Genomic DNA, 23,617 nt, shown 5'->3' with positions numbered 1-23,617 from the left:
TACGGTAAATTAATAATGATGATAATAAAAAATTGGTATGTATAATTGCCAAGTAACTTCACTTGACTGCTTGTATAACACTTGTGTTAGCGTTATTTTGAGTACGAATTATTGAACAGTTTCAAATTTGCGAAAGAAATTTAACAGCTTCCTTCTTACTGCATTGTACGTTGCTATGTTGCACCATTTACTCGATTACCTGCAGTTTGCAAATATTAAGTTCCTGAGTGAGAATTTTTAATATTCATATGATAAATCTTCGTTAGAAAATTTGGATTTGTCCACTATACATTGTTTATATATACATCCAATATGGCTGTTGCTGTTTCTCCTACATCGTTGTTGGCCGTTTCTTGGTCGTCGGCCAAGTGTCAGGTAAAAAGTGAGTCGAAACCTGGCCGTTTCTTGAGTGAAAACGAACCACTCTGTTTTGAAGCCGGCCAAAAAACGGCCAGGCCTAATAACGGCCCACATTCGGCTTATCCGTGGAAATCGCTTGGAGATGGCATTCTTGTTTAGGATTTCATTGAGACAAGCTGATTTTTCAGTTCTATCTGATTATTTTATAAACTTTAATTTCTTGGGGAAATGGATGATTACTTTAGAAAGTTATAAATTTAATAACATTTCTTATTCGGCTTCCATTCATTTTTTACGAAATAAGAACTTTTTGTATTTTTTCTTGTTTAGAAATACTGAACTTAGAAGTATATGACTTGAGAGATTGGGGAATTTCTGGAAGAACGGACACCTAAGTTTACTTGATACAATTTACCGGAATATTTGAAGAAGTTGTAATTTTATTTTACCTAATAACATATCCTTGAAATGATCGATCCGCATTATTTTATATAACCTGGTGACGCCCTTTAACAGCTGTAGCGTATCAATCAATACTCTGGGTAGCACTACAGAATCGTATACTTTTATAAACTGTTTAAATGAACTTTGAACGGATTAAACTATTCAAGCCAAGGTGTGGTGCAAATGACTATTCTTGTAGTGCTGTTTATTTTAAAGCAATGTTGCAAGAAAATGAAACGAGTCTAGCTGAGTCTAGCTGAGTGTTAAGCAATCGTGTAGTAGAAGTTGGGGTCGAGGAATCCAAGACCACCTTGCTCAACAGTTCGGACTTCTGGCGCTTGGTCGCAGTCCACTTGAAGGGCAATCTATCAAATAAAGTAAAATAAAGAAGGATTTGCATCGAAACTGCGACAAAAATGTTATACAGATAATTATTTTCTTTATGTTCTTCAAGATTTCCTCCACAGTTCCAAATTGCAAAATCAGAAAATACACTAAAAATGAAACTTAATGTAAAATCCTGTGCATTAATATAAAACCATAGGCATAAATATTTTACTATGTGCTTGGAGCTGTTTAATCATATACATGTATCATATAATTTCATGATTGCAGTCAATCTGTCTATTCTCAAATCAGTATAAAGAAAACTTAAGCTGGCAAAAATCACACTGTTACCCCGCACTGTGACCTGCTGGCGTCATAGTACGATGCTATACGGGGTTTGTCTTTTACCGTTTCATTCGTGCCGTTTACGCGCGTTTTTTATATTTTGAATATGTGAGACGACAATTTGACTTGGAGATGACTTGGAGATTAGGTAAATCATCTTCTCTAGTAATACCAAACAAACTGAGGATTGATGTTTGTGCTTAAAGATTATATAATTTTAGAATTCATGGCACATTCGGGTCTACATTAAACGTATTGTTATATATTCAGTAAATTTTTTACAGTATTAACTGCGTACTGTTTTATTACAGACTCTAAAGACCTATTATAATTTATCATTTGATTATTTTTAGCTCAACCAACCATTTCGTCAGAATTATAATATTTATGTGAAACACAACAGAAACAAGCTCAGTAGCAGATTTCAGCAAGAATCCGGTTTAAATGGCACAGGATAAACGCCAAAGACATAGAACACAAAAACAAAAAAAAACACAAACAAGAAACATTGAACAACAGCACAATACTCAACAAACAACACAGTGCATATATACTATACAATCTAGGTATGTTTACCAAATATTGTTAAGCACCGCCTTGGAACGGTCAGTTTAAATGTAAATTTACTGGGAGTTTAAACCAGTTTACGTGCACAAACTTCATTCTTATCCCAACAGAGAGGAATAAAGTAAAAGCGTAAAAGGATAATCTTATCAAACTGTGCATTAAATATAGGAAACTTTACACTAAAACAAAAAATAATAAACTAATAAGTGAACACCAAGTTTTTCAACGATTTTGGATCCCAAAACTCATTCTATGCACTTGTTACATATTTATGTCCGATGTATGAATTTATATAATAATTTTCGGTTCAAAATTGGCAAATTGTCGACAGCTTGACAGTATATTATTTGGGGTATATAATTGGCTGAAAGATACGGGGTTCTCGTGCAGGGGTATATAAGGTTGTCGGTTGCGCCATTTGAAGTTTTAAACTTTGGCAGCGAGCTACGTTTTGTTGATGTTGGAGTCAGAAAGCGATATTAAAAATAAATTACACGTAAAACGGTCAATTTTAGGTCAAACGTCGTTGTTGAGTTAAATAGTCCAATGATGAGAAGTTCGAAAGTCTTAAAAGGGACAGTCATAATGATTTTAAATAACACTGATATTGGCTGCCAATAATAGCAAACCTCTAATCCCAATATTTGTTGTCGTTTTGTAATGTGTAAAACGACTTTATATAGTCGACGGTGTGTGGTATTTTTGACTGTTTTGAATAGGAAATAATTGGTTTACTCACGACTCGAGTATGTTAATGCATGCACAAAGTTGCGTTATGATAGTAGAAAACCCTTCGCGTTTGACAGCCTTTTTTAAGGTCATTCTCTGTTCACATACAACTTATCAGTCAAGGTAAATGTTTATAACCCTAACTAATCATCCTGTGTTAGCACCGTATAATCTATCCTGAACCTTGACATTTTTATACACAAAACCCATAGAAGTGGTGGGGGGGGGGACTATACTTCTAAGGAACATGGAATTTATTTGCAGTTTATTTTCCAGTTGTTTTGCGGACAATCTGATTGCTAAGAACTCAATATTTGGCTTGCTGGCACACACGTCCCCCATCAATACAATAGTGGGGCTTTCCCTACTTCTCAAAGATCACCTTCTAGAAAGCATACATGTCAAATATTGTAAAGAGCAGTTCACCTTCTTTAGAAATAAAACATGGTCAGTATACTTTTTACACACATCCTTGAAATATATAACTGTAAACACAACCTTCACCTTTAAAATGAAGTTTATAGTTTGGAAGCTCGACAATTACTTTCGTTGGTTACTGTATTTACTGACCTTAAACCCACTGGGAAGGCATTCGAGGAGCACGCCTGATAAGCCAGCACCAACAGGATACACCCCATTCAGGTACGTCCCAACTGCGGTATACGTTGGAATGGAGTTGCAATCACTCATAACCTATACAGTTTTGAACGATTTATCTATATATACTGCTTCTTAAAAAGGGTCCAACTAAACACCATATTTTCTGCAGTTTATTTGAAATTTCCTGTTTTGTCTAGCTATTAAATATAAAACAGGCAGTAAACATGTCTAAAAGTCTCTTGCAAAGAAGCTGATATTAAAGTATAAAAAGTATTAACAATCAAAACAATATTGCACTCTGGATAGGAATTTGTAGTTAATTTGACCGCCCTTGAAAGTTTCGTTGCCACTTTACCCCAGACCCTTACCCTCCCAAGATGTGTAACCCGCAAGAGCCAGCAACTTTTAGCCTGATAACATATATAGATTAGGAGAACAAAATATTACATTCCAAGAGCACAAATAAATACATAATTCATACATAAATACTATTACAAAACAAATACATAAATATTGAAAAAGCCCTTCTCAAGAAAAAAAAAATATGCAAAAAAGTATTAAAAAAAGTATATATAAGGTACCGGTCCGGATTGATGTGTACGCTGTGTATCCGGTAACTCTTGTCCAAACCGGACGCACACAAAATATCTTACTACTCAGGCAGGCCTAAAATTGACAATCATGAAATGTAGCATTTTTATTGTCTTGATATTTATGTACAACCTTATGGAAGTATTTTCAAAGTGTACCTGCTTTCCTTGACGCCACCCGTCAGGGGCGCTTACTTTGCAATTGTTTAACACAAAAGCTTCCGTCGAAGCAAACGATCCCGACGAACACGTTGGAGCGTTACCATTGGCAACAGGCTGGCCATGGGACAAATCGTTGACAACTGAGAACTTGTTGCAGTCCTGGTTAACTGCAATCACAATACTGATATAGGTACATATAAATATAAAACAATAGAGCCTACTGGACAAGCTCATTAGCCTGAAATGTAATTTATGCCAAATTTAAAGTCTAATTGATCATGGCCAATCAAACTCTAACCAGGATACACAATGCTTTAAGACAACACGGAATGATCAACTGTCACAGTATCGCCAGAAGTAAATGTGGTAATTTCCCTGACGTAGTCACTGCAAACCAAGTAAAACATATCTAGGTTTTAAATCGGTTTGCGAGTCTCATTAATGGCCGAAGATATCAATAATGCAAAATATAATACACAAAGCTCAACGGAGTCAGCATTAATTGTTGGCAATTGAGCAGAAAACAAATGTTAAAACATCAGATCAACTCACAGATTTACTACTCAACGACTAGATACATGATATATTAAAATAACGGCTTTTGATAATGTATTATGCGAAACAATGTGTTGGTATCGTTTATAAAGACATGAGTAATGTAAACTTTATTAAATAAGGTTGTTTGGAAAATGATAATTTCGAGTTTAGACAATTTTACCCTTTAACGGGTTTAATTTGTTTCGTATTGATTGACAACGAAATGGATATTCCGTTTATATCATTAATATTAATAATGGATGCCAGCGTCTAATACATAAAACGTTGCTTTAAAAGACGTACATTTTCAACGTTAATGATCTATTACTTCTACTCATGAACGTGAGGTTGGATAATAGAATTGTTTCGGGAAAAGATATGAAAATGATATTTACGTTCTACAGATAATACAAGGAAAATTTCAGAACACATTCACAGTCGTCAAAAAATCAAATATAAATGTTGTGTAGAGACACAGGGTAAGGGCTGATTCAGACGACAGGATGATTGAAAGGAAAACTACATTACTCTGCCTCTGTTAGGCTTCGATTTATAACAACATAAAATTTGAGTAATAGGCAATATTTTATGATTTTCATTTGGCACCAGAAAAAAATTGCTGTGAATATCATTTTAGGGCATTTTTAGATGCAACGGTCAATTTAAGCAAAAAATAATTAAAAACAAAAATATCTTTAACCAGGGTCGCTTGACGTTGTTGTTGGAGGCACTGTAGTCAGAGGTGCTTTTGTTGTCTGGACTTCGTGTGTTGCAACTGTTGTTAGAAGTGTTTTTGTTGTCTGGGCCGCGTGTGTTGCAACTGTTGTTAGAAGTGTTTTGGTTGTATGGACCGCTTGAGTTGCAACTGTTTGCGCTAACGTTGTGGTAAGGGGTGATCCTGCAAAAGTGTAATTAATCAATCGGTGTTTGTTATCTTCTTTTTGGCCCACCTCCTCTGATTTTAAGGGAAGCAATACATTAAGACGTCAAATGAAAACCATATTGAGCAAATAACTTAGAACAATTATAAAGATCAGAACACTAATCAGTACTACCTTTTTTTTGACAGTAGACAATTTGATTTGACCAACTGCCTATAGTTTGAGAACGGTAACAATGTGGTTAACTTGCGTTATACTTTAGAAGAAAACACCGTATGTATTGAACAATCAGTTTTCTTTGATTATTAGTCTATTAACTCGTCTCCGTATTTTGCGTCACATGAAAGCGATTATTTCTCTTGCCGTGTGCGATAAAAAGGACTTCATTATCATATAAGTTACTTTGTTAATCAAATGTCGCGAGGTTGTCCGGTTAGCGTAGTGGTTAGCGCACTCGCTTTTCAGTTGGCGACCCGGGTTCGATTCCCGGCTCGTGCGCATGTGAGTTTGGTTCTCGGTCACCAAGCCGGACAAGTGGGTTTTCTCCGGGTTCTCCGGATAACCCCACAACACAAGACCACACTCTCGCGTAAAATCGTGCCAACGAGAGTGATTAATATAATGTTGTAATAACTCGTTTCACAATCGTAGTTAAATAAATATGTTTCAACTAAAAATGCGTTTTAAGCGTACACTACTACTGTAATTAATATACGAAGTACATTATATTTAGATCTTTTCACGCAAAATGATTACATTAACTGTATGTTTCATGTACATTGTTGTAGCTCATCCGTATTAAAACAAAATATTATGCTTATGCAATTCACCAAATACGCAGCAGAATGGGTTGTATTCATATCAAGTGAAAATATGTTATATGCTTATCGATCATTTCTTATTTGCAAGAATGCGAAAAAAATGCAAAGTGTCGGAGCGATAAACTGATCTAAGTCAAACAGGTACGTCAGCTTCCAACCTCGTCATAAAAATAATACAGTTACGCTAAAACGCAGACGCATATTCGCAAGGTATCGAGTGTTAGGTGTCTCAACTCTATAAAACACTGACGAATAACCGCAATACATCGAGTGCTTGGTATCGTTACTCTCAAAAGCGCTGACGTTTAATCTCAATACATCGAATGCTAGGTGTCGTTACTCTCGGAAGCGCTGACTTAAAATATCAATACATCCAGTGCTAGTTGTCGTTACTCTCAAAAGCGATTAAGTTTAATCTCAATGCATCGAGTTCTGGGTGTCGTTACTCTCTTTAGCGATTACGTTTAATCTCAATGCATCGAGTGCTGGGTGTCGTTACTCTCTAAAGCGATTAAGTTTAATCTCAATACATCGAGTTCTGGGTGTCGATACTCTCGTAAGCGATTACGTTTAATCTTAATGCATCGAGTGTTGGGTGTCGTTACTCTCTAAAGCGATTACGTTTAATCTCAATGCATCGAGTGCTGGGTGTCGTTACTCTCTTTAGCGATTACGTTTAATCTCAATGCATCGAGTGCTGGGTGTCGTTACTCTCTTTAGCGATTACGTTTAATCTCAATGCATCGAGTGCTTGGTGTCGTTACTCTCTAAAGCGATTAAGTTTAATCACAATACATCGAGTGCTGGGTGTCGTTACTCTCTTAAGCGATTACGTTTAATCTCAATACATCGAGTGCTGGGTGTCGTTACTCTCTTAAGCGATTACGTTTAATCTCAATACATCGAGTGCTGGGTGCCGTTACTCTCTTAAGCGATTACGTTTAATCTCAATGCATCGAGTGCTGGGTGTCGTTACTCTCTAAAGCGATTAAGTTTAATCTCAATGCATCGAGTGCTGGGTGTCGTTACTCTCTAAAGCGATTAAGTTTAATCTCAATACATCGAGTGCTGGGTGTCGTTACTCTCTTAAGCGATTACGTTTAATCTCAATACATCGAGTGCTGGGTGTCGTTACTCTCTTAAGCGATTAAGTTTAATCTCAATGCATCGAGTGCTGGGTGTCGTTACTCTCTAAAGCGATTAAGTTTAATCTCAATACATCGAGTGCTGGGTGTCGTTACTCTCTAAAGCGATTACGTTTAATCTCAATGCATCGAGTGCTGGGTGTCGTTACTCTCTAAAGCGATTAAGTTTAATCTCAATGCATCGAGTGCTGGGTGTCGTTACTCTCTAAAGCGATTACGTTCAATCTCAATACATCGAGTGCTAGGTGTCGTTACTCTCTAAAGCGATTACGTTTAATCTCAATAAATCGAGTGCTAGGTGTCGTTACTCTCTTAAGCGATTACGTTTAATCTCAATACATCGAGTGCTAGGTGCCGTTTCACTCTAAAGCGCTGACGTATAATTTCAATACATCGTGCGCTGGTTACCGTAACTCGCTAAGTATATGCTCACAATGAAAAATGAAATATGAATAATCAATTTCAGTTCACTACATATGTCCGCTTTGATGTAATGCTGCTACTGCTGCTGCTTATTTTCATGTTTGTGGTTAAGTTTGTGGTTTTGGCGGAAGTGATGATGATGAAGATGATTATGATGATTATGATTATGATGATGATGATGATGATGATGATGATGATGATGATGATGATGATGATGATGATGTTATTGACGACGACGACGACGACGACGACGACGACGACGACGACGACGACGACGACGATGATGATGATGATGATGATGATGATGATGATGATGATGATGATGATGATGATGATGATGCATTACTTAACATTTACAAATTTATTAATTTACTGACACATTTGGAATATGCTTGGCAATGACGCAGAGGCGTCGATGAGGACAAATACTGGTAGTAGCAGAACATTTGATCCGAATTCTATAACAAACCTTCTTCACATTTATGTCCATGAAAGCCAGGTTGGCATTCGATACAAAAGTATTTAGGGGAGTTGTGTCCGATTGTTGTACATTTCACAGCTCTGTCATTGCAATGTTCTCGAACTTCGTCTGGTGAGCAATCGGGATAGTCTTTTGGATCGAAAAGGAAGGCTGAAACAAATATGTATATAAGGTTTGTAATATCTTTTGATGTAACGTCATAAATGAATAGCGTTTAACATTGTACAATTGTGTTGCGATGTGGTATGAATTATTACTTTTCAGCGTTTTGTTTAGCTGGAAAGTATTGACTTTACGATACGGTCAGTTTGACCGGAGATGACCACTAGATGGTTGAACGAAGTAGCGTTATCCATTAGAAAGGATCAACGGTTTAGATCATGATGTTGAATCTGAAAATGGATTTAGTTCTAGCATCTAGAGTAGTCGGGATACACCTGTTTTATTTTATTTCCAATATTGTATATATTGCGCTTGTTTTGTGTTATAATGACAGCATTACATGTTTTTGGTAAAAGAGTATAAATATTTGAGATAGGAAATTAGGTGGTATAGTCATCCTTTGATATGAAATGTTAAAATTGAAATTGGTATAGTTTTCCAGAGCATCTTTACATTCTATTGTCTGGGCGAATTTTTATTTCTGGTGTTTACTCTGGCCCTTGGTATCTTCGATTTGAATATTGCTTTCAACATATTATCAGTAATTTGTTTGCAAGAATGTTTTTTCTCAACTTGCTTTGTCATATCGTCAAGGAGTATGATTCATAAATATTTACTATATTTTGAATGAAACTGGTTTACTCGCATATATATAATCATTATATATTCTGATATTTGACAAACATGCTTGCTAAATAAAACGGCCATAATATTTGTGCACACTATCGGCCAAATATATATGTTTGTTGAAATGCTGATATAAGTTCAGATATTAAAATGAAGTAAAGTATAAACTGAAGTATGAAGAAAAGGAAATATGTATGATACCAATAGAAGATAACATTCGTTCTCATTCAATACGACCAAAGAGGCTCGTTTTTATCCATTTTAGAAAACTCGTTAAAGATAATTTATCCAAGAAATATGATTGATATATAAATGATACAAAAGATGTGAAATGTGTTCACATATGTATTCATTGGATTTCTATATCAAATATAAGGGTCATTTTAAAGATGATGAAACAGTGAAACTGACACATTTTTATTTTCACTTGAAATGTGCGTGCTAATATTCAAAAGGCAGTGAAATGAATAGTGTTTTAAAAATATGTTAATATGTAGTGTTTATTTATTTCAAACCCAAAAAAACGCCAATGCAACACGTAAGCTTATTAAAGTACACCTATTTATATTTTCATTTATTCATAAATGCAAAGTGTTATTATTTCATACCTCTTCATTTTAAACACTTGTTAACACTGATACTATAATTTAGTATAATTCTAAATGGCTTGACAAATTTTATTTCCGGTGATTAATTATGATTTTAGGCCAATGTCCAATCCCTACTATCACCAAAAGTCTTCTAGTTTGATATGATTGAACGTGTTTATTATTCGAAAACCAATTTGCATAGATAACGGTAATAAAGAACTAAGTGTTCTCTTCTGTTCTGTTTTAAGAAGTGTAAGTGGATTAAACAAAAACCTTTATCCAAACCCCATGGAGTTTAATTAATATCTTTTATTGGAATCATTATCGCTACAATCAAGTCTCAGAATATGAAAAATTATTATGTGGTTGCCGGTTATTTATAGAGAATTATCAGTAAGTTAAAAATTCATTGTTTCAAACTGCGAAATACCATTTTGTCATGTTTAACTGTTTTGAAATTTCAGTCTGCTATCACTACAGAATTAAAAGTTAGCCCGCACAGGGATGGGACACAATTTCAACGACGTTTTTTTTAAATGAAGTTTACAACTTCTTTTCCGACGAAAAACAATTCAATGGCATTTTATATCCTAATATCCTTTTAGGCATTAAATTCGTGAACACTAAAGGCATACTATTTCTTCATTGTTTAGATTTGATTGACAGAGTTTGTTTTGAATATATATATTACCATGATGCTTCGAACCTTTTGTCTTAAAGGCTTGGGATCGATTTGTTCTATAATCTTAGTCAACTATAGTTCTCATTTGTTATATGTAAATTTCAAGTGCAATTAGGTGAAGTAATTGCAATTCTTTAATTACGGTCATTGTTTGGAAGTTGTTCTTACACCTTGACCATATTACTTTGGAAATCTTGATTTGAATGACATCATTAAGAGCTGTTCGTTTGAATTCGTCTATGTTCTTCAAAGGTCTTTAACAAATACACATTCTTAATTTTGACATAAATCTTAAGATATTTAAGTTTTAAAAATTTTATCAAAAGTACATACATTTATGACGAAGATTGAGCTGTTTGAAATGTTTAAAACCATGATACAATTATAGAACCAATTTAATTGATACAATCGCGGCTTAATCAATCGTAAACCGGTCATATGCCATGAGCCATGCAGTTTCTTGCGAACTAATAAATCCGGCTTAATGAAAATGAGTTATTGTGTTCAAATATCAATATTATATATAAAACAAGGACACACTGTATTCTTTCGAGATAACATAACACATTTTGTCATGCTATTGCAAAAATCGATAGTTTCCATTGTAAATATTAGTGTAATCATAGCATGTAAATTGGTTGTTCGTAGCAGAATAACGACAGTACTGAAAGGTTTTGTATTTTGTAATTTGACAGGCGGGTAAGGTAAGTGTGTTGTTTTGATTAATTTGTGTGTTATTTTACTGCCAATTTAGTATGCGTTTTTATTCAGACTTTTTAAAAGTCAGGGCTTTAGTTAAAACATATAGATTAAAATAACGTCTCACGCCAGGTCATCGGTGTCAGCGTTGGCTTAAAACGTCTTACAACATGTGGTTCGCCCGTATTTTGTCTGTAAGTCGGTTAAGGGCGACGCTTGTCCCTGAAGTTCAAAACTGTTTACCATTGATACTCTAAGTAAGACAGCTTACCGTGCGATACGACGCTCAATGACAACAGGCAACAGAGGACTGAAAATTGAAAGAAATCCAACGAAACATATGTTGGTGGGATAAATACTGGATAATCTTTATATGTGCATTTTCTTATGTTTTTGTTTTGACTATATATACAGAATACGATTTTCCTTTCACATAGTTCACTATTCTTAAATCATCAAATTTAAAACGGAAAATACTTAAAAACAAATACAAACAATAGACACAAATGGTACATACCGCTGCCATAAGTTTCCGACATTGTGCCACTACTCTAAATATGCACTAGTTATTTTATTATAAATGTTCGTATTTAGATAGATATAAGGACATTAGATTATAATCGTTATCTCTCTGTACGAAAATAATACTACCAGCGGCGTATATTCCGCTAGTCTATAAGGCCCAGGCCAGCATATCAATTTGGCATTTTCTAAATATGTAAACTCTGTTCAAATGATTCGGATAGACTTCTCGAAAGTCTATTTGTGTTCAATTGTTAAGCCTATTTTCCCTCTTGATACATGCCAAAACGCTCCATTTGCAAGCCACACTTTCAAAATTATCGGACCCCCTACTTTTATGCCTGCACATCAAACTGGCTCGAGCTACGCCACTGATTACTACATGATTTGACTGACGCATATTAGGCTAATTATTTAATTTTCTGTATTTAAGATAGGAGGTGTAATTCTCTGCTTAAGGGTCTTCCATAGAGCTAAAGGCGTTTGAAGCACCGAAACCAAAAATGTTTATTTATTTAGTTTTGAGGTTCAATATTTAGCCAGCATAATTTATAAATCCGTTGCAACATGTGTACCAGTAATCAGAAATTGAGCAATTTTTACGAAAGAAAATTTTAACAGATTTCCGAACAAAAAGCATTTCCTTCGATTCGGAAAGGCCTTAATAGAAAATAATAATGTTTTTTTGTGGAACAATTGTCAGTACTACCCTATCAACAATGCCTTGAAGCTTTGTGGTGGTTGAAGCTTTTAAGATATATGTTTGCATGAAGAGGAAATGAATTTAGTCCACTATTTAATTTTTTTTTCAATATATTTCTTATTTGAAAAGGTATAAGCAAGACCCCACAATACATTGTTGATTAGTAAGTCTGGGGCATTTTGACAAAAAAAACAAAGTTGGGCAATTCCTTACTACCCCAAAACATGTCACAGATAATGTACAGTTTACTCCATTGAAAGATCATTCCTCAATTTTCAAATTAAATATTATAATTATACTGAAACGTTTCAATTGTTAGCCTTGCCAACCCATTTTTGCACTGTGGAAGGTCCTTCAACTACAATTTAAAACGAATTACATATGAACAAGGGTTTTCACAAAGGTAGACATGTGTAATACAATCCGATATGTACAAAGCATATAAAACTTTAATTCAACATGTTGCTCTAAATAACTTTGCATGACAATATTAAACGTTTAATGAAGATAACCCCTTTAAAATATGTTTCGACCGAGGCAGAGCGAAGTGAAACAATGCATTAAAGTTGTGTAGTCAAGAGCTCTTTGAATGGGATTACAATATACACACTGATGTTCAATTGTCCGTCTGATGGTTTGTTTTGCTTTAGCTTCAAGCAAATAAAATTAGTTTGGTAAGGATACCACACAATACTCATACACTTTATGATGTGTGGCGTCCGTTCATCTAAGAAGAAGATTCGAGCGGACAGAAAGTAAACACCACTTCATAGAGAAATTATATTATTTTACCGCAATATTGTATTGAAGCATTATCAGCAAGCGGTATACAGAACATTGTGAAAAACGATTTCTATCCTTTGTACAAACACATAATGCACTATTTTACTTATTTCTATTGTTTAATGGTGTCCGATATAATTTTACGCTGGATGTGGAAAGTCTGCGGCAACTAATTCGGAAAGTTTAATCTCACCAAGCGCGTTTTTTGCCCCAGCTAAACTACTATTTCCAGTAAGGATAGAACAGTTCTAGAACATATGATTCAGCCAATTTTAAATGCCAGCAGCATTTGGTTTAATTTTTGAAACCTTTTAAAGCGACTTGAGCGTTTGGAATGTTGGTGTATTAAGTAAGGGGATGGTATGTATGTTGAATTAAATGCAACGAATTTGTAAATGAGGATTCCCGAAAATCCTAAAAATACATGTAATTATAAATGATTTTTTCGATACATGATTAAAATCTGTTTGGTCACTTGACAGCCCAAGAAATAACTGTTGAAATTACCTGCAAAATACTTCGTGTTATATTGCACGTGTACCATCATCAACTTCATTAGAAGTAGCAGCACCTCCAACCAAATCATATCTCTGTAAATTGGGCCAGATGATTTGTTTCAACCTACACTTAGATATGTAAGCTGCAGCTGATTCCATTTGGTTACATATTTAACTAATACAGAAAACATGTATTTAGATTAGACAAAAAGCCTATGATGGCTTGATTTTAAAGTACCAGACTTATCGAGCTTTTATTTATCAACCTATATTTCTGTATAATATCAAATACTTTATATGTTCATTGGTCAACACTTCAAAATCAAATAATGAAATATAACATTATCATTACACATAATACATTCGACATTTATAATATTATACGAATGTTAGTTTTAGATGACTTTTTTCAATGGATTTATTATCTTTGCTGTGTCGTCACGTTGTGTGTTTCGAGTTGATAGTTTTACGTCTTGATGCTTAAAGTTGCACTTTTATTCTCAAATAAAAAATCCACAATGAATAAAATTGAATGAATATACTAAAAAAATAAAAAAAAATATCGAAAACAATGATTCTTATGAAGGATACCGGGTTCAATTTTAAACAAAGGTGCAGAAAACACGGTATTTCTATCTTATGAGATGTTAATAGATCACAGTAAATCTTTTATCACTCAACAATAATATAAATATTTTGCGTTTTAAGCTATTAAAGACACAGTTACAATATTGTTATCAGTTATTGATAATTTCCTTAAATGCATTATTGAGTAAGTAGTTAAAGGTTTATCACTCAAATTTATGTTTGTTATACATGTGTATGTATTGCTTTTGAATAAGAGTGTCACTTTAAGGCTCTAATCAGGGTTTTCATTATGTGATTTGTCCACTTAGCTTGTCCATGTAGTTTTCTATTGTATTAGTGATAATTAAATATGATGTATTTATAACCAAATCAACGAAAATATAAAAAAACCTCAACGCATCTTTGACATGGAAGTCTAATCCGCTCCGAATAATTCAACCAGTTGTTTCATGTAGGCCTTGTCGATAGGATGTTCACTCTGTCAGCGCATCTCTGCTATGTCTTAAGAATTGACATCATAAACGATCGACTATGAGGTTTACAAACAGAAACTTCGCAACTTAAATTCCATATGCATTATTCATGTTGCACTAATTATTGTTTTCTCCAGTAAAATGAATCGCTATGCAATTAAATTATGCGGTTTAATCAAAACCGTCAAGGTTTTTGACAGATTCGGTGATATTTTCCGACACTCATTGGCTGTATTCAGGATTGACTTCGCTGTGACAACACTGCGAACTTAAGTGTCACAAGTCACATGATATAAACATGCCTGCAATAGCCAATTCAATCCGGATATTTTAGAGCTGAAGACACAGAGTGCGATGCAAGGAAATCTGATTGCGTTTTCCAATTTCTTCCATACGGGTTTCTATATAAACGGTATTATTAGTGGTAAGAGTAAATGTGATCCCGTGCCCCTGAATATTGTTTATATCTAAATGCTTGACTACTGGGCGTGTCACTGTTATGTTCATTATATGTTTGCGTTTTTTTATCCTGTTTACCTTTTTTATTACTTCTTGGTGCCATAAAACAAATGCCTAGCTCAATACTTGATTGACTCCATAAATGAACATAAAATGATAATGAGGAAAACTCATACACATGTAATTGATGAATAAACATACATATATAGATATGATTTATACACACTATTGTTAAATGATTAGGTATGGAACAAATATTAAATACGAAACAATTTCATAAGGTTTCCAATGTTATAAATAAATTACGAAAGAAAACAGACGTCCGAGCGTCAGCATTAGGGAGCGCACTGTAACAAAGGCGGGGCACTGATCCAGACACGTCGCTGCCGCGTTCGATTTTGAACAGAACAGTCTCTTGAAAGAACGCAGTTATGCAACATTATATTTTCTGAAATCCGTGTTGTTGGTAAAGAAAGTCTATTTTTATTAATTTTGTGAATGTGTTAAGTATATTGCAGAAACATGATATAAAAGAATTTGGCCAAATAACTAGCGGTGTCCGATTAATCATTAACTTTACCCTTGAAGATTGGGATAAGAACACTCGTTTTCCAGGATAACAGAACACACTCGTTCGCGAGATGAAAATTAAACAGTAAAGTAAATCCCGAAATAAACTATGGAGGTTCGTTTATTACGTGTTCATTTGATATGTTATCTAAAATGAGATTTTTCTTCTTGCAAGGCTTTTTTCGGTATCAAATCACCTCCGCAAATGTAATTATTTTAGTTATAGTGTTCGGGGAATACGAATATTCTTGAAAATTCGTATTTTAAAATTGTATCTAATTTATTAGCCGATATCATCGTACAAAATATTTTTGATAAGTTGTGTTTGAATCCCTCTGAGACCTGTTCGTGTGTGTATGATAGATCATCAAGAAAATACAATTGCATAGGTATGTAAGTGTTACTTCGTATTGTTCAGAATAATTTCAAAAATGTTTAATAATCCAATTCAGCGTCTTTATTAAGGTAATCAAGCTCTTTATGCCGAGAATTGGTGCGCTGTAGTTCTGTAGAGCCTTTGATTTGTCGTCGCGGGGTTAACCTTAGTCGCACCATTATGTCTTTGTATGACGGGCATGCGCATGGTTATGCTTTACTTCCGGGGACCAATAAGTGCTCGTTCAACATATTGGTCGGAAGGTGTGCCGGGCTGAATGTAGTGCACTGACAAATCTTTCGTTTAACTCGGTAGCAAGATCTTGTGTTGTTAAAGAAGGTGTCAGTAAGGAGATGGGCTATAAATAATTTAAAGTTTTGCCAAATGAGTATGGGAGCACTTCAGCCACGAGATACACTGTATTTTACTGATCTTATCGGAATTATTGATTGACGCTTGCTTTTTAAATGAGACTTCTATAGGCAGATGGTCTGATTTTATCAGGTTATTAAGTTCTGCATGAGAACACGTCGTTGTTCTTTGATTTCTTAATAATTACAGGATCGAGTTATGTACAATTAAGGATAAACGTAAAGGCAACGTTTGATTCATCCATACTCTAAGCAGATTGCTGCAGGTTATTTTGATACACAAATCTTTTAAGCAGCCCATATTTAGGTGACATGACACTTTTAACTAATTGTTCATTCCAATCGCCAGCTACCAAGAAAGGGCTATGTAAAATTCACATACGTTAAACATTATAAGCAATGACACTTTAGCCAACGCGATTAGTAGTTAAATAATTAGACGTAATTTATACTATGATGGAGGTTTGGAAAAAATGGATTTTTAAAATTACATCTCTGAAAAGTAATATGATATAGTATGATAGGATCATTCGTGTCACGAGATCAAATCACTTGCTATGCTTGGACGAAGAAGTTTGACGCCACGTATTTTCAAACATTCCATAATACCGATCTCTCCTCTGTACCAACCACAGATAATCTTCCTTTTTCATGTCTGAAATTGAACAATTTAAATCAATATAAATGAGTTTTTAGCAACTAGGATAATTTAATATTCTTAGGTGATCACATATCTCTTACTAGTGATGAAAAACTGTACGTACTAAATTGAAAACAATACTTAATGACCATACTCAATAGGTCAAGCACACATTTCACTCGAATAATTCTTTAACGAGAATGCAACATCCGGCTGTGCTTTAAAAACAATATCGAACACTTCACTTGAGTAGGATAGCATTTCTTAATTATGTACTTCTTCGTACTTCCTATTAACTAACAAAAGGAATTGTCATGTTGCATTTTTCGAAGAATCTATTTAAACAATGGGAGTCCATAGGCTAAAATATAACCTACTTCAGGTTTAAGTGTCATGTGATTATCAGTCGAGGCATAGTTTATATTGTTTGAATAGCGCCTTTTAAAAAAAACAAAGTACGACGGAAAGTTATATCAATATCTATCATACCAAACTTTCAAAATGATAGTACTGGTGTTACGATTATTTTTGTTATGTGTATGTGTAATCGTCCATTATGCCAATGGATTTAAATGTGGACCTGATAACAAATGTGAATGCAAGCAAATAAACAAAATGTCTTCTGAAATGAATTGTGAAGCGACCCATGTTAAACTGAAAGATATGTGTGACAGCATCTCACAGAAACATAACGATATAACTATACTAAACGCCGGGCGAAACAATATCGGGATACCTAAAGCTAACGATACAACTGGGTGTAGAAATGTTTCTAGTTTGAATCTGAAATACAACCAGATATCACACCTTGAAAAGGATGTTTTCAGTCCATTCGCTAACTTAGTCAGGCTAGACTTGAGTGATAATCTTTTACCACTACTCAATACATCATTAGCCGATTTCAGTGCATTGCCTAAGTCTTTAACAGCACTAAGGTTAACGGGTAATTTTCGAACCTATGAAAACTGGAGTTTCGATTTTAATTACCCTAATTTGACTTGCCTGCAAAATCTGAAAATAGTGTATTTTGACGGTATTCAGAAAGATTTTGGAGAGGAATATAAACATATGGACTTATGGAATGTTTCGGTAGGATCTAAAGGATTATTTGGATCTTGCAGACTGAAGGAAATATTCGGTTCAACTTTTCGAATGCTTCAAAGTGTTCGCTTTCTTGACGTTTCATCCTGTCTACTTGAAGTGATACATAAAGATGCTTTTCAGCATTTGTCCCAACTTGAAATACTCGATCTTTCAATTAACCGACGTCTCGGATTTAGCCCTTTGATAAATATATCGTATTCACTTCAGTTTACAAACATTAAAGTCCTAAATTACTCTCACGTATATACAACATTCGGACTTGGGACAATACTTTTAAAAAGGGACATATGCTACTTTAGGAACACATCATTAAGAGAATTAGCCTTGGATGGAAATCGAATGCAGATAATTGAGGCGAATGCTCTCTTATTAACCCCAAAGCAACTTGAAGTAATTCATATTCATGAGAACAAGTTCAGTTTCGGATTATTTCTTTTACAGCTGGCTTGTCTCAACAATATAGTCTACGTATACGCTAGTCATCAAAACATAGTACATCCGCCAATAAATTTCTTTGCCGAACCATTACCAAAAAATGATAATAATCGCTCCCGAGAATCCGACTGTCCCTTTATGACTGAGTCCAACCTGCAGTTAATCGCGAAATCAATACCTGGGTGTAGTTATTTTACTCCTGGGAAAAGGAAGTTGATTTTGAAAGCGAGAATCCCAAAGAAAGTCAAAACGGTTTCGTTTGCTGATTCAAATATTGCCTATACAGATCTAAGTGAAATCAAAATCAGGCCTAAAGACAATTCGATAGAGGAACTGGATTTTTCTAATAATAACTTTCATTATTTAAGCGGATTTATTGGTCCTTTTCCAAACTTAAAGAAGCTGTCTCTTTCGCGGTGCTACTGTTCATACTTGGGTCCAAAATTTTTAAATAGTTCAAGTATAGAAAACCTTCAACTTGACAGAAACTATTTAGGCAAATCGTTATCACATGACATTGCAAAGACAATGTTCGAAAATGTCGACACATTAAAAATTCTGAACTTATCGACAAATAGAATAACAAGTACGCATAAAAACGTATTTTCACGACTGAAAAATCTTGTTCATCTTGACATGAGCTCTAATAGCATCGAACTCTTTCATATTAACACATCCGCATTAAAGCAACTCTTGCATTTACAACTTCAACACAATTCGATACATACACTAAACGGAAATATTCGAAATCTTTAACTGAAAATAGCAGACGTCTAAAGACAGATTTTTCAGTTGATCTTCGAAACAACACCATCGAATACAGCTGTGACAATAAAAACTTCCTTACTTGGCTTGTAGAGCATAAAAAACATTTTATCGGTTTTGACGAGATGACATTTGTTAACAGAAACGGTAAGCATCTAAATGCCAAAGAATTTTTGAATCAAGTTAATCATCTGAACTCTGATTGCATTTCCCATACGCTTGAAATTGCCCTGTCATCAACTAGTGCTGCAATAGCTTTGACGATTGTCCTGATCGCAGTATTGTATAAAAATCGTTGGAAGATACGATACTGGTACTACATGACAAGAAGAAAACATTTTGGATACCAACGGCTTAATAACGAAAATGAGGAAGACCAGTATATGTATGATGCTTTTATTTCTTATGCTGATGAGGATGGAGAGTTTATTCGAGAGGATATAATGCCGAAACTTGAAGAAAATGGAATGAAACTCTGTGTTCACCAAAGAGATTTTCTGCCCGGTATTCCGATCGCCGACAATATTGTTGATGCGATTCAAAACAGTAGGAAAACCTTAGTGGTTATATCCAGGCCATTTATTAAGGGAAAGTGGTGTATGTATGAATTCAATATGGCTAGAATGGAAACGATGAACAAGCGCCCTGAGGCTGGTTGCTTAGTTGTTGTACTTCTGGAAGTGGTGCCAGCTAGGGATATGCCGCTAGAGCTTTTGGAATGGATCAAGGTACATTCGTATATTGAATACACCAATGATGTCGAAGGTGGGCTCCTGTTTTGGGACAAATTGATGGCAGCAGTGAGAAATTGATCTCAAACATGAAGTTTAAACTTCACAACGATTATGAAGATGGTTACTTAAACTTATGCATGCATGGGTGTGTTTTCACGGAGGTTTTTCTTAACCAAAAATAAAAACGTGTAGGTAAAGGTTTAGGGCGAGCCTTATTTGGAATAAAAGAAATGTTTACACTTTTTGATATTGTTTTTCTGTTTTAGGTTTAAATCAGTCCAAAATTACAATCTAATAAAAGATTAAAAGTATAAACTTTTTAATTTACTTAACTAAAGTAGTCGCTGTATATTCAATTTTGATATTATGTTTTATTTTTGGTTAATTGTTTAATTTGTAATAGATATGCATTGAATTATCTGAAAACTCTGTTTTGTATTTGTTTTTCAATCTGGAATCTATATTTTGATATCATTGTACATATATTTCATACATTAGGTACTATAATGTTATAAATATTCTGATTATCTGAGTACTGTTTTATTGACAAATGATATCAACATTAATTTGTCACCAAATAAGTTTTGCTTTGTTTTGTATTATTTGTTAATCACATATTAATATATTAGTCAAACATCAATATTGTTAGTTTCCTTTTTTTATTGATTTCTTGACTTTTTCACCGGTCACATATGAAAATACAATCATACGTTTTCATACATAATTTCACAGTCAGGATCGTAGAGCCAAATATAACATCATAAATGGATATGTGCATAGGTTGGGGTTCAAACCGACGACATCTTACACTGCAGGCGTTCACTCTACTACGTCGAAATAAAAGGTTTTTTACAGCGTGACAGTCTATCTGCAACTATATATCGCATACCTTCTTACACTTCCCCACCATTTTAAAATGTGTACTCTTATGGTTGATTTGCAATGGCATTTTGGCTTATCATGCAACGTAAGTTATCTACTTTGGGTTCCAGATGTAACATACTGCAAATTTTACTATGTGCCGGTGTCGAACCAACACCTCATTCTGCAGGCGGACACTATCACGTCTATATAAAAGCTTGCTTTACCGCGATACGGTTTTATTGCCCCTATATACATATTGGATACCCGCCTTTTTATTCACTTAGTAGAGCTTGTTTCATGACGGAATACTACAAATGTACACAAGCATAATAATATACCGTTTCTTGACGCCATAATACAAAAAGACATAGTATGGAGCATTGATATCAAAAGACAGTTTCATGACGCAATTGTACACACAGACAGTTTCAGGGAGCATTACTACCAAAAGACAGTTTCATGACTTTGTTAAGTTAACATCTGTGTTTATGTCAGCATTGTTTACTTTTAACTAATTTCTGCTCTGGAATAATGGATTCACTTATGATATACATAATTTCTAACATGGCTTGACACACCCGTTTAAGATTAACTTGATTAATTTAAAGCGATGAGCACATCAGCAGATATTTCACGAATAAAAGTTAACAAATATCTCGTTAATTACGTTGTTAGCAATCGACCAAAGCTTAATATGTATCATGCTAAACGCATTTACGTTAGTGAGCAGAGCAAATGTTGGCGTAGAATTTGAAGGGTTTGTAGTGTGTAGAACATATTTGCAATATAAACGGAGACGCTTTACAAGAAATCTCAGAAATTTATACGTCATAAACAGTGAATGTTATCAGTATTTAGTTTAATTGAAGATTTCAAAAAGCAACGATAATGTATAAAATGAACGGTCTGCTGTTGTGAAATGGATGGTCTGAGGCTTGTTAGGAAATACATCTTTATTAATTATATGCTCTCCGGTCTTGAATATGGATTTATTAGAAAAATTAAATTTTATCTCGTAATCACGCACGTTGAAGGAACATACTTCCGAAATGATGTTAAGTATCCATACAAATTGGCACGCTTTTCTGAAAAAAGTACAGTTAACCCAAATCTTGTATGTTTTAGGCATATGAATAATTGGAAAAGGTTGTTTCAGCCTTTGTGTACACCACACTCTGCAATCTGAACTTTAACAATGTGGTTTTTGGTTGGACACAATGCAAATGTTGTTTAACTGTTGATTTGTAAAAGGTTATTCTGGAATTATAAAATCATAGGCCTAAATTGAATATATGCAAGTGTGCGTGTGTGTGTGTGCGTGTGTGTGTATGCGTGTGTGTGTGTGTGTGCGTGCGTGCGTGCGTGCGGGCGTACGTGCGTGAGTGGATGCATGTGTATGTGTCCATTGCATACGTAAGTAGTTTTCCATTCACGATCATCATTGAAATTGTGACCCACTGCCAAGTGCATGTATTGTCCACAAGATAACTCAGTCGTGAGAATGAGATATAAAGTCGTGACTACAAGTTAACAAGTTCACACATGTCATCTCTACGCTATAATTGAATTCTACAATCTGTGCACTAGATTATTTTACCTTCGGTAGAGTAATGGTACATTTCAACTTTTGTATTTAGGTTTTCATACAACACAATTTGTACCAACTTACAAAACTCAATTAACGTTAAATCTCTATCTAAACTTAATCATATGTTGAGCCTCATCGAGTTGAATGGTTTTCAGCCTCATAGAATATTTCGCTGACTCTTAGTATAAATAAGCGAAAAAAATGTTGTTGTTTTCTAAATGATTAAAAAAACAACAATGATTTGAATGAAGAAATTTATCATATCCAGAGAGAAGTTCATTGTATAAATGTTTTGACCTGCAAATGATCCGTTATTGTTCCGGCCTCCAAAATGAAGAAAATATTTTGCTAACTCTTAGTATAAATGTTTTGACCTGCAATTGATCCGTTATTGTTTACGTTGGAAAACTCTGCTATCAATTCCATAAAGAGAAAGCATTTTTTTCTTTAGCAAGGTATGCTCACTCCTATCGTGTATGAACATTTTGAAATTGGAACATGAATTTAAACATTGAATCAATAGGGGATAACTTAGATATGCGTCACAGCTCAATATTTATTACAGAGAGTACGTTTTTAATCTCAAAAAAAGAAAGAATTTGAATGGTACCCGAGTTTATTTTTTAGCTTGATGTAAAACACGTTATTATGGATACATTTTATTGTGTCTACGAAAGTTGACGCTAGACACGCATTGATAAACCTTCACGATATAAAGATGTCATACAGACACTATCCTTTTTAATTTCCTTTGTTACCAATTCAAGTGTTTTTACCTTTTTCTTTGTATTGTCAGCTATAATTCAACTTCATGTTTTCTAAAAAAAGACCCAGTTGGAAATGTTTCTTTTCATTTAACATTTTACTATTCTGTTTGCAATGACATTTTACACACATTGTCCTTCCTTGTCCGTTTGCACAGAACAAAGCACACCACATCTGGGTGGATGTGAGTAATGAATGATTGTCAAAT

At 34.4% G+C, this 23,617-nt stretch overlaps 2 protein-coding genes across 2 annotated transcripts; one reads left to right on the top strand and one right to left on the bottom strand.

Annotated features, from left to right (window-relative positions):
* Positions 1-977: 977 nt before the first annotated feature.
* On the bottom strand, positions 978-11,711 carry LOC128240471 (uncharacterized). Its single transcript, XM_052957115.1, has 5 exons — positions 11,690-11,711; positions 5,362-5,559; positions 4,122-4,291; positions 3,343-3,465; positions 978-1,169 (listed from the first exon to the last, which is right to left on the bottom strand). The coding sequence occupies exons 1-5, from the start codon at positions 11,709-11,711 to the stop codon at positions 1,068-1,070; spliced, it is 615 nt and encodes a 204-aa protein (XP_052813075.1). The 3' UTR covers positions 978-1,067.
* Positions 11,712-17,724: 6,013 nt separating this feature from the next.
* On the top strand, positions 17,725-20,459 carry LOC128240470 (toll-like receptor 4). The gene is made up of 2 exons (XM_052957114.1): positions 17,725-18,002; positions 19,703-20,459. Exons 1-2 carry the CDS (start codon positions 17,770-17,772, stop codon positions 20,268-20,270), a joined length of 801 nt encoding a protein of 266 aa, XP_052813074.1. The 5' UTR covers positions 17,725-17,769; the 3' UTR covers positions 20,271-20,459.
* The last annotated feature ends 3,158 nt before the right edge of the window (positions 20,460-23,617 follow it).

This window comes from Mya arenaria, chromosome 7, assembly GCF_026914265.1.
Source record: "Mya arenaria isolate MELC-2E11 chromosome 7, ASM2691426v1".
NCBI classification, from domain to species: domain Eukaryota; kingdom Metazoa; phylum Mollusca; class Bivalvia; order Myida; family Myidae; genus Mya; species Mya arenaria.
Note: the sequence above shows the minus strand (reverse complement) of the source record. Positions and strands in the feature narration are given on the sequence as shown.

Coding starts and splice junctions, on each gene's coding strand:
- LOC128240470 (XM_052957114.1), top strand. CDS start 17,770: ATGTCTTCTGAAATGAATTGTGAAGCGACCCATGTTAAACTGAAAGAT. Junction 18,003..19,702: donor CCATTCGCTAACTTAGTCAG/GCTAGACTTGAG, acceptor GTCATCAACTAG/TGCTGCAATAGCTTTGACGA.
- LOC128240471 (XM_052957115.1), bottom strand. CDS start 11,711: ATGTCGGAAACTTATGGCAGCG. Junction 4,292..5,361: donor AACAACGTCAAGCGACCCTG/GTTAAAGATATT, acceptor TTGTGATTGCAG/TTAACCAGGACTGCAACAAG. Junction 1,170..3,342: donor GCCTTCCCAGTGGGTTTAAG/GTCAGTAAATAC, acceptor TTTATTTGATAG/ATTGCCCTTCAAGTGGACTG.